This window comes from Corvus brachyrhynchos, unplaced genomic scaffold, assembly GCF_000691975.1.
Source record: "Corvus brachyrhynchos isolate BGI_N302 unplaced genomic scaffold, ASM69197v1 scaffold285, whole genome shotgun sequence".
NCBI lineage: Eukaryota > Metazoa > Chordata > Aves > Passeriformes > Corvidae > Corvus > Corvus brachyrhynchos.
In genome coordinates this window covers 174,737-186,359 of record NW_008238323.1, presented here as the reverse complement: position 1 = coordinate 186,359, position 11,623 = coordinate 174,737, and the positions used below count along the sequence as shown (strand labels likewise).

The 11,623-nt window shown below is 45.7% G+C and overlaps 1 protein-coding gene across 1 annotated transcript; it reads left to right on the top strand.

Annotated features, from left to right (window-relative positions):
- The first annotated feature begins 5,409 nt into the window (after positions 1–5,409).
- Positions 5,410–11,414, top strand: LOC103615657 (tetraspanin-3-like). The gene is made up of 6 exons (XM_017734318.1): positions 5,410–5,911; positions 6,883–6,957; positions 7,400–7,495; positions 8,110–8,262; positions 9,196–9,279; positions 10,095–11,414. Exons 1-6 carry the CDS (start codon positions 5,846–5,848, stop codon positions 10,179–10,181), a joined length of 561 nt encoding a protein of 186 aa, XP_017589807.1. The 5' UTR covers positions 5,410–5,845; the 3' UTR covers positions 10,182–11,414.
- Positions 11,415–11,623: the final 209 nt, after the last annotated feature.

Genomic DNA, 11,623 nt, shown 5'->3' with positions numbered 1-11,623 from the left:
AAGCACAGGATGGTCCCTCTGAACATCAGAAACCCTTTTTCACTGTGAGAGTGACCAAGCACTGTCACAGGCTGTCCTGGATGAAACCTGAGAACACAAATGTGGCCATACTTGATTTATCTTTGGAGAAATTAATAGCATAAGCAGGGTAGGAAATGGTAACTGGAGCCAGGAGGTCCCTTCCAGCTGGCAGAGTTTTAAACCCAGGATGGGAAAAGGGAGAGAAAATTGTGCACGTGGGATGGGAGGTGCTGAGCTGGGGTCACTCTCGTTGCTGGGAGAAACCAGCTTTGCCTCGGGCCAAGGGAGACCCTCAGAGCTGGTGAGTGCCTGGTCCATGTGGGCTAAGGGGAGTTTTAAACTGGTTAAAATGAGCATTAAGTGAGGAAGGCTTTCTCAAGAGTGCTCAGTGCCTTTCTTTTCCCATGAAGTCACTAGGAAACCTGTTGTCTCCGTAGGAATGGAGTAGTGCAGCAGCCAGGGAAGACTTGAAACTCTGGTAGTGAATGGGAAGAATAAATCTTGTAGTACAATAAATCAGCAAGGGAGCCAGAAAGTGATTCCCCTTGCCATGCAAGCTGGCTGTTGGGTAATAAAATACAGTATTTATGGAGGAAATGTGCAAAACCTTTCGAGCAGAGGATTTACCTGTCAAGGTAAATCAAAAACACTTCTTGTACACAGAAAAAAAAACCCAACAAAGAACAAACAAAGATATGGAGTATCTTCTGTGTTAAGGAGAGGATGAGCAGCTGTAACTGCGACCAGTGTTGCTGGGGGCTGATTCTAGATATGAGGGACATGGGGGCAGCACAGGAGTAATAATTGTAATTGGGAAAGTAATAATTGAAGGTGACATGTCCCACTCTGTCCTGTGGCAGATTGAAACTACTGAGAAGGTGATAGCATCCCAGTGAACACAGGTGTTGGATGGGAAGGCAAAACACCAGCACTGGGTGTTGCATTGGGTGAGGTGCCCTGACTGTGCAAAGACACTGGTGAAAAAAGTGGGATTTGAGCCTTAGAATTAACTCAGGCAGCTCTGTGAGCTGGCTGTCTAATGACAAATTGGGTGGGAGTTGTTCAGAAAAGGTTTGTGTGGATATTCATAGTTCTTCCAGTATGTATTTGCAGTAGTGTGCTGCAGAAGACAACTGCTCTTACTGTGTCAGGAAAAATGGTATTGTTTATCTTACCTGTCTTTGCCCATAAAAAGTTAATGATAGGGTACAAAGTCCAGCCAGCCTGAGTTTTTTGTGCTGTGATGGGTATTAGTGCTGGCCCTGGGAAAGCCCCATTTGACAAAGGAGAAATGTCTTTGAGTCTCATAGCTTCCATTTTTTACTGAATAGAGGCTGCATCGTGCTGGACACATGGGGTGAATTTGGAATTTCACCCTGTTCTTAAGCTTCTCCTTTTAACAGTACAGCTTTGTTACTCTGTATTTTTAATTGCCCAGCCTCTTGAAAAGGAAGTCTTACACCAGTTTACAGTAACAGACCAAGTCATAGAATTGACACTCTGAAATGGGAGGATGCTGGGAGAAACCTTTTAAAAACTACCCCAAAACCTCCAACCAGCAGACACTGCCATATAATTTCATAGTTGGTAGTTTGGCTCCTTTGCTGTACCTTATGTGGGTTTGGCAGGGGACAGATAAGCCTGTGCTGATAACTGCAAACCAACACAAACCTCTGTTCTCAGCCATCACATAAGGCTGGCCTATGAAAACAGAGAAGTAAAGGTGGAAAAGCACCTGTTCTGCCTCAGCGATAGGAAAAAATATATATAGATAGATATAAATAAAAAATTTGCATCTAGTTCAGAACAGTGATAGAGGAAGCTTTAAGCAGCCCCTTCTATGGCTGTGATGCTGATTAGGTGGCGTGAAGTATCTGCATGACTGTAAGCCTCCCGAAAAGGGCAGGGGCTTATGGTCACCAGTGTGTAAAAACTGTGGAACACAAAGTAAAAGGCTTGCTGTATTTTAAAATATACATAAAATTAGTGTTAGAACAGCTGTCCTGTTGTGCGTCAGTGAGACAGCCCAGGCTTCTGTTCCACGGGCAGGATTGAATATTCAGGGTGCTGTGTGTGCGTTATGCGACGGAGAGAGTCCCCCCTTGTTGTGTATGTACTGTGTGCACCTGCTCCCCTGGCTCAGCTGGCTCAGCTAAACGTGGAAGAGCTTGGTGAGCCCAGGCCCTGCCCAAACCTCAGCCTGGGAAAATCTGGTGTCTGTCACAGCTTGGCTGTCTTCTCACTCAGCCCCAAGGAGTTCACTTTTCACGCTCAAGTAGTTTCTCTGCTTTCTGTCAAGGGCGTGGGATTTGAAAAGTTGAGTGATTCTGGCCTTAGGTCCTTGAAGGGTGCAAGGTGTGTTGGGTGAGGCAGCAGAGGTGGCTGCAGCTCTGTTGCACAGCTGTGAAAAGGGGTTTTCTTGCAAAATTCCCTTTTGCCTCATCTCGTCATCTTGTCTTAAGGAAGTCATCAGCATTGTAAAGAAACACCAGCAGTTTCCTGGAGCCCTGGTGAGTCAGCTAGAGCTGCCTGGGGAGAACAGGGTCAGGTGTGGGTGTTGTGCTTGCCGTTGGTGGCCCAGGGGAGGTGGTTCTGCCATATGGCTGCCTGTGCTGGGGTTTGTGCCAGCTGCACTGAGCCAGCGCTCACCCCTGCACTGCGTGAGCCTGATGGGCATGACTTGGCTGACAGTAAGCTGCCAAGCAGGACACTGACAGAAAGTGTGAAGAACAATAACCATTTGTAGTGTGAATTTCTTGGCATAATCCTAACATCCTTGTATTTAATTTACATGGGTTTGAGAAGGTGGTTGACTAATTGTGAAAAACGAGGTATTTGATCTATTCCCCCTCAAAAGTAATCGCTCAAACTGGCCTTTGTGAGATTGTTTTTTTCTTGAGATCCAACAGAAACCTAATCAGACATACTTTGAGATCCAACTTTTGCAATGCAAAGGACTGGTACTTCTAGAGAAGTACATCTTAGTATATCTTCATCTCAGATCTAGGAGTGGACTGTAGGTTTTGTATTGTTGGGGTGAAAAAATCCTTCCACCAGATTTAGAATTTGCTTTAAATTCTGGATAGGTGTAAGGGAAGAGTTCTGATTTAAAAATATTCTGAAATACTTTTCATCTTTGCTTTCAAAACTTGCCTCTGGGACTCACCTGCAAAAACAAATCAGGGAAGAGATCGTTAGCTGTGATGCCTTCTGTTCCTGAGTGACCCTGCTCTTCAGGATTCTTCCCACTGAATTAAAAACCATGGGTGAAGTGCAGCATCTGTTTGTGGGGAAAAATGCCATCTTCCTTTAAGCCAGATCTTTTCCCAAAGACTTCTGGGTTTGTATGAGTAATGAGTATTTTGGACCAAACCACTACACTTCATTACACTTCCTTTTTCTGCTTGGAAGCAGAAGTTTGGAAATTTTAATAGACTTCTTGCTGGTTGTGTTTTGTCTCTTACTGTAAACGAGGCAATCCCGAGTATTGCAGTAAAACCCTCTGTGAAAGTGCTTTACATTTGATGTCCTTGAACTTAACACTGGACCTTCTGGTTTTGTCTTGCTATTGTGGAGCTTTGCTGGCCCTGGCTTTAGGGGCCTTCTGTGAATTGGCTTCATCATTTATTTATTTTTTCTTAATTTGTGGCAGCCTTTTACTTGCAGCAAGGTTTTTGTTAGCTCCCCCCAGACAGTTGGTCTTAAGCTTCCTGTGCTGCTTCCTTTGCACTGTGTGTTGAACATGGTGGAAATGGATGGAAAATGAAGTATGGATGAAAAATGAAGAATGTTTTTCCACCATGGTGGAGAGTGACATTGGACACACACTGGAGTGGACAGGACACAGGGAATGGCTTCCCACTGCTGGAGGGCAGAGTGAGATGGGATATTGGGAAGGAATTGTTCCCTGTGATGGTGGTGAGGCCCTGGCAGAACTTTGCTTGGCTCTCCATGACTGTCCTTGCCCAGATGATGCTATTTCAGAACAGAGAATAGGTGGACAGACACGTGCATCCAGCCTTCCAGGCCAGAAATACAGGATAAACTTTTTGAGTCATGCACCTTCATTCTTTTTTTGCAACTGAAGGCAAAGGAGGATGGAGGTGGGGCATCCCCACCTCCACCTTTAGTGCTGCTGCCATTCCAAGGACTTTCCCTGTCCTACTTTCAGCTCAGGAACATATGTTGGAGGAGAAGGTAGGGTTGCTCCTCCTCAAAACCCCACTCCAGTGGTGAAGTGAGAAGGCAGTGGTGCCCTTTGAGATAAAGTGGTCTCATCCTTTCCCTGCATGCCTAACAAGGGGTGGCAGGAAAAAGCCACGCTCACCCTGTACCTGCAGAGAGGGGAAATAGGAAAGAGATTTTCCTTAATGAGAGGAAAAATGAAAGGAAGCTTTAGGAAATGCTTTAATTACTAGCACTATCTGAAAACCCAGTGCCTGTGGAGAGGAAAAACAAACAACCTGTTGAGAACTGGTGATCCTATTCCTTTTCCTGATACCCCACTTTGAAGAGGACCTGCTGTATCTGAGCCCCAGCACAGCAAAATCTTGTGTGGCATATGCTAAATGTCTCTGGCTTCCTCACTTGGTGCTTCTGTCCCCAGTAATTCTGAGGTACAGACAGCATCCAGGAATGCAAGATTATGGGACGGGAGCTGTCTGAAACAAAGGATGTTCCTGCACTTGGAGGTAATTGCAGGGCAGGCAGCAGACCTGGCTGGAGGGGAAAGAGCCAAACAAGGTAAAGGAATTAGCAAGTCCTAGCTCCAGCATGAGGAGTGTTTGATTTAATTAAAACATAACAGTGCTGGGGAAGTAATGAACTGCTCCAGGCTGCATGATGAAATCCTGCTGTGACCTGCTCAGAACAAACCGGCTGGTTTCCCTCAAGTTTCCAGAATGTGAATACAGAGGGTGTTTCATTTTACTTGTGCTGCAAGATTACAAAGGGTGGGTGAGCCATCCTGACTCTTGAGAGAGTTTTTTTATGCCATCGGTGAGGTTTGGCAGGGCATGGCTGAGTCTTTTGGTGGTGTTTCCAGGGCTGTACCCAGTCCAGCGGATAAAAGCCTTTGGTCTCCAGGACAACTGTCACTGGTGCACTGTACGTTGGCCTCAATCGGCAAAACATCCTTCTGGGAGAGAGATTATTTTAGATTATAAATAGATTATTGCAGAAATCGGTTTCCTCCAGGAAAAGGAGGGACTCTGTTTTGCTTAGACTAGGTACATTTGTGCCTGCCTTAGTGGTTAACGCTGTTGTGAGAGTGCAACGGATAAGTTTTTTCTCAAAACAAAAAAAAAAAAAAAAGACCAAAACCAACAACTCGTCCCTGTGGTGATCTGATTCCTGCAAATGCAGCCTTGGGTGGGATGTAGGTGATCCTGGGTAGGCAGTGTGAGCTTGGCATTCTGTGGAGACACTGATGTAGCTCTATAGATTCCAGCCTTTCAGCTCGGCTCCACTGGTGCCTTATTAGCAGGGGAGTGATCAAGTGAATTCTGTCTTCTCTGTGTTCAAGTTTGAATGCGTAGCTGGATTAGGTAATAGTTTCAGATGCAGCATGTTTTTCTTCTATCTCTTTGCACACTGTAGCCATTATTTCCAAAACCACTATTAGAAAACAATCCACGATTAGTTTCCAGGTCAGAGGCTTAATAAATAACTGCTAATCACTTTCCTTACTGCATTTCAGGCGGCAGCTGCAGGCCTCAGCTATGTTGGGGCGTACGTCATCAACACCTACAAGAGCTACGACAGCTTTCTGCAGGACAAGTACGCCCTGCTGCCGGCCGTGATCATCATTTGCGTGGCCGTGGTGATGTTCATCATCGGGCTGATCGGCTGCTGTGCTACCTTCCGCGAGTCTCGGGTCGGCCTGGGGCTGGTGAGTGGCACGTCCGTGTGCATCGTCTGCCTCCCCCTGGCAGGGAAGGTGCTAGGCTGGACCTCGGGGGTGTGAAACAGAAAGTAAAAGGTCATTGTGATACACACTGCTGAAGCACTGCTGGTTCGTTCGAGTCATGTACTGCTGTGGTGCTCTGGTTCATGGTGAGTGAGCCGCAGGCTGGATTGTCAGTGGCACTGCCTTGTACAAACACCCCCTGCTATCGATAGTCTCATGCTCTGCCTCACCTGGCTTGATGAAGGTGAGTGTGGGAAGCAGCAAGTTTTGAGGAGTGAGGTTGTGAAGGAACAGGAGGAAATACAAGTTTCTAAGCAAGCAAACCAGATGTATATCTGTTTTTCTGCTGACTTCAGTCCTCTGACTGCTGAAAGCATGCCTCGACTTCTCATAGAATTATTTTTAAAAATCCAGAAAGGTTCACTTAGAGTAACTTCATGCCCCAAGTCATGCCCTGAAGGCAATGTGAGCTCCACAAGCAGTGCACAATGTACCTAACTTAGCTGCTGGTTTATGTGTGCACTCTCCCCTTTGACATCCACCTTGTGAAGTGTTTCATAGGCTCTTCACACAGGTCATGTCGTGGCAGTGTTCAAGATCAGGCACGAGCCTATGGAGCCACAGTCATTGTCCCAGCCATGAGCAATAATCCCAGAAAGGTTTGGGTTGGAAGGGACTTTAAAGCTCATCTGATTCCAACTCCTTTTCCATGGGGACGGACAGCTTCCACTAGACCAGGTTGCTCCAAACCATGTCCAACCTGGCCATGAACAGTTCCAGGGGTGAGGCACCCACAGCTTCTTCTGTTCTAAATTGTTCTGGGAACTATTTTGATAGGAGAGGCAATAGGAGGTAATGATCATTTACTGATGTAAATTTAGGTGAAGTGTATTGTGCAATTGAATTCAAATACTGTGGGATTCTCTCTTACAGTCTCTCTCTTTTACTCTCAGTTCTTGGCCATTATCCTGGTTATCTTCATTGCAGAAGTGTCCGCTTTTGTACTGGGATTTGTTTACAGGGAAAAGGTAAGCAAAGAATTGGTATCTGTGTCCCAACCTAAAAGTAAAGAATACATCTCACATTTTTTGATCATTCCAATTTATCTGGGTTTTTTTTTACTTCATCCCCTGTCCTGCAACCTGCAGAGCAAATGGAAAAGGGTATGTCTTTGTTGGGAGCACAGTGAATACATAAAGTGCCTGGCAGGCATCACAACAGTCTCTGAGTTGAATTAAACAGTTGTTGATGCTCCCAAAGGAGGGCTTTTCCATCAGGGGAGGCAAGCTTCTACCCAGGAACGTGATTCCAGTTAAACGCAACCTGAATTTTGTGTGATTTTGATTTTTTAAAACTTTTTTATTTTTTTCCCCCCCATAGTTGGGATACAGATACTTGGCAGTTTCCACCAGATAAAATTTTCAGCTCTCACATTAAAACCATCTGCATTGTTTTTCCCTATCTAAACAGGTAAAAACTGATGTGCAAAGTACGATGCGCTCAGTCTTTGAGAAGTATGATGGGAAAAACTCAGAGTCTAAAGTTGTGGATTACTTGCAAGAACAGGTAACAAAACATTTAAGCATTGTTTGGAAAAGAACAGTTGGGTCCTAAACAAGGAATTTAGGCTGGGAAAGGAGGGAAAGGGATGAGTGGGGCTGTGTCCTGGAACCTGGCTCTGGGTTTAGCATCTGATTCTCCAAGGCAGCTGAGGGTGTGCCGTACTTTGCAGAGCTGGTGTGTTCAGGCTCCAAGTGTGAAGTTCATGTAGTGAGGGATCTGGTTAACAGGAGTGACATTTGCATCAGAGCAAACAAGTACATATGAATAATTTGTGCTGGGAACACTGCACCATAAAATAGCGAGATGATGGAAGACTCTACCCTGCAACTTGTCACCTTCATATCAGAGCTTTCACGGAGAATAAACTAAGAAGGGTGTAATAATGTGTGAAGGAGGTTGATTTATTACATCTGTGATTGTTTTCCTGAAGCACCGCTGCTTGTAAATCTGCTGCAAACTAGTGGGACCTCTGTCCCACTATGCCTGAGAGGTTTAACTCAGCATGAGCATTCGCATACATGAACATGTATAATATCTATACATATTAGGTAACTAGTAATACATATATATTATATTATGTAACAGTAACCGCTGTGTAACTGTCCTGTGTTTGGTAGCTTCTCTGCTGCGGGGTAAAGAACTACAGTGACTGGACGACCACCCAGTGGTTTAATTCCACTGGGAACAACAGTGTCCCCCAGAGCTGCTGCCAGCAAGAGGTGAAGAACTGTACAGGGCATCTGGATCAGCCACAGAAACTCAACACACGGGTGAGGATGAGGGGTTGGTTTCACAGCTGGGCTGTGTTCATTTCCAGCCAGGTGGAACTGTGGACGGAAGCACGTCTGGCAGAGTTTAGGGATATGCCCATAGCTGTAGCTGTTTAAACAGATGTGGAGCAGGGAAGACTCATGTAGGATTGATCATGCTGAATCTGGAGGATGAAGATGCTCCAAGTGCTGGAGCCCCTCTGCTCTGCAGCCAGGCTGGGAGAGCTGGGGGTGTTCACCGGCAGAACACTCTAGGGAGACCTCAGAGCCACTGGCAGTGCCTAAAGGCTGCCTGTAAGGAAGATGAGGTCAAACATTTTAGCAGGGCCTGTTGCAACAGTACAAGGGATGATGGTTTTAAGCTAAAAGAAGGTCAGTGTAGATCAGATACGAGGATGGTGAGACCCAGGCACAGGTTGCCCACAGGAGCTGTGGCTGCCCATCCCTGGAAGCGTTCAAAACCAGGCTGGACAGGGCTTGGAGCAACCTGGGATGGTGGAAGGTGTCCCTACCTATGGCAGGTGGTGGAACTGAATGATCTTTCAAGTCCCTTCCAACCCAAACCATTCTGTGATTCTATTAACTCCATACCAGTTTCTCCAGTCTGGGGCATAAGCCCCTAAGTTGACTTTTATAGATACCATTGATGGCCTTCCAGCTCTGAGTTTTGGCACTTAGTTTAAGCGACCTGAGCTAGAGGAAACTCAGACACAGCAAATGTCAGTGAGTTGCAGTTTGTCAGTGCCTCTCCTCATGCAGGAGGAAATAAGCCATCAGGTCTGGAAGCCAAGAATTGAGTTCCTCAGGTCTGCAGTGCTGGTTAGACAGGCCTTACCAGGGCCTGCTTCCTTGGGAGATTTGAGGGGAAATAATAAAAACTTTCAGCTGGGTGAACACCTTTTAGCATGTTTTTACCCCTCTCTTTCTTGGCAGGGCTGTGCACAGGGGCTGGAGGCTGGGCTGCAGAGCGTCATTGGCTACGCCATGCTCGTGATCCTGGGGTTTGCCATCGTAAAGGTGAATGCTCCTGTCTCTTCCCTCATGAAAATAGTACTGTTTGCCCTTGGATCCTGGGTCTTTTTCCTCTTGACTGTCCTATTTCCTACAGCTTTCTTCTGCCTCTGAAGTAGACTCAGTCCTATGTTCCTGGTGTTTTTGCAACTGTCTCCATTTCATCTGCTTAACGATGATGGGAGGGATTCAAAAGATAGTAGGGGATTTGGGATGGAAATTCAAAGGGGAATCCATTTTGTCTTAGAGTCACAGAATCCCAGGATGGTTTGGGTGGGAAGGGAGCTTAAAGCTCATCCCGTTCCACCCACTGCCATGGGCAGGGACACCATCCACTGTCCCAGGCTGTCTCCAGCCCCAATGTCCAGCCTGGCCTTGGCCACTGCCAGGGATCCAGGGGCAGCCCCAGCTGCTCTGGGCACCCTGGGCCAGGGCCTGCCCCCCCTCCCAGACAGCAATTCCTTCCCAATATCCCATCCAGCCCTGCCCTCTGGCACTGGGAAGCCATCCCTATCACTCCTTGTTCAAAGGCATGCTTAAATATTCTGGAGAACTCATTCCAGAATAATCCCAGCTTTTCACTGAAATTCTCCCCATGGCAAGATAACTAGTAATTAATACAAATTTATTAATTAATGGGACAAACCAGAGAGGAGACACTCAGGCTGGAACTATTACTGGGAATTGGTATGCAATAATAACAGACGTATTTTAAGTGAGTTTTTTTCATGCGATGAAGTCATCTGATATGTAGGTGTTTAGTGTGATGGCTTACAGAAATCCAGCAGGACTAAGTCTCTTGTGCACTCCCTCTCTTCCAGTTCTTCGGCATGCTGAGTGTCTGTGTGCTTACTTGCAAGAAAGAAGAAAGTGGGTATCAGCCTCTTTACTCAGGGGTGTTTGCTTAATAAACTGAGAAGAACAATCTTGCTTCCTGATGACGCAATTGACTTGTGACCATACCACAGCTTTCTGAAACGTTATGCTAAGTTTGGACTTGTGACTTCAGGTAGCACTGGGTGGTGTAGTACGCTCCAGAAAGAAACTTTCTTCTGCCCTTCCTTCCTCTGCCCCAAATACACACAGCAGAAACTTTATTTTTTAATCAATAAACTGGTGGAGGCCGCAAGGAGGGGTTTCAGTTGTCTGCACAAACCTCAGGTCATTCCTATGACATGGTTTAAACAGCAAAAGAAACTTCTGAATGCCAGGTTTAAGTATTTTTCATAGGCACGGGGATCTGTAGTATGTTTTTGCTATATCTGATTGTACAGTTTGGGGGTTTTTCCCCCTTCTTTCTTACAGCTGTATGTTGCAATTCTGTTTACAGAATTACAGAATTGCAGCGGTTGTTAGTGCAAGACAACCCCATGTTTAAAGTCTGGGACAAGCATTTGTGTGGCTGTTTGGAGAAGCTAGCAGACATGAAAAAGCCCAGTTTTGAGCTTTTGGGCTCAAAACTCTCTCTCTTTGATTTGTTTTTAATCTCTTAATTATTGACATTAAATGCTCCTTATGAAGCAGGGCTTTTGAACATTTTCCTTCTCCTTTTTCTATGGTTTGCCTTGGGGAATTAGTGCCACATTTCCACCCTGATTGTGTTTTCTCTGTGAAAACCTTAAAAATACGCATTCTAATACAAAGCAATTTCAATAACCTGCTGTAGCATGGCTTTCACACATTTTCTGTTCTCCTTAATTCTGCTGGACACAGTCACTTACTCCTTAGATTGCATCCCTGCTTTAACACAGTCCTTCTTTAACTCATTTGTATGTTAATCTGTTTATAAGCTCTTCAGGATTTTGGGGATAGAGAATGGAGAGAACTGTGAGCTTTTATGTACCAGGGAATTGTGGAAAAGCAGCAGAGATTCTGCTCATTCCTTCCTTGGAGAGATAAACAGCCTGTCCTTAACAAAATAAACCTTTATATTTGTAGCTAATTAGAAAAAAAATTAGTTTGCGGTCAGTGTAAGCTGTTTAATTATCCCCATACCTACCCCAAGAGAAAAAGGAAAGCAACTAGTGACAAAGTCCTATAGGAGACACACCAGCATGACCATGTGTACGTTGAAAACGGAATTTTTATTGAGAGCTTTGTCTTCTGTTAAATGCTGAAATAAACTGAATTTATACAACCAAGTAATAAGTGGTGTGGCGGTTCTTGGTCGGTGCTATCACAATTCCGTGAGGGGAGTAAAGCCCTCAGGGGTAGAACCGGAGCGGGCGCCTGTCGGCGCTGTCTCAGAGATCCCGCCCGGCTGCCCTCAGCGATCCTGCCTTCCCTTCCCGCTGCCTTCAGCGATCCCTGCTCCCTTCTCACCCGGCTTCCCCCAGCAATTCCGTCGTCC

Bases quoted from the DNA above. Each gene is read 5' to 3' on its own strand.
- LOC103615657 (XM_017734318.1), top strand. From the start codon at position 5,846: ATGTTCATCATCGGGCTGATCGGCTGCTGTGCTACCTTCCGCGAGTCT. The intron at 8,263-9,195 runs GTGAGGATGAGG...CTTTCTTGGCAG, and splicing joins CACAGAAACTCAACACACGG to GGCTGTGCACAGGGGCTGGA. The intron at 9,280-10,094 runs GTGAATGCTCCT...CCTCTCTTCCAG, and splicing joins TGGGGTTTGCCATCGTAAAG to TTCTTCGGCATGCTGAGTGT.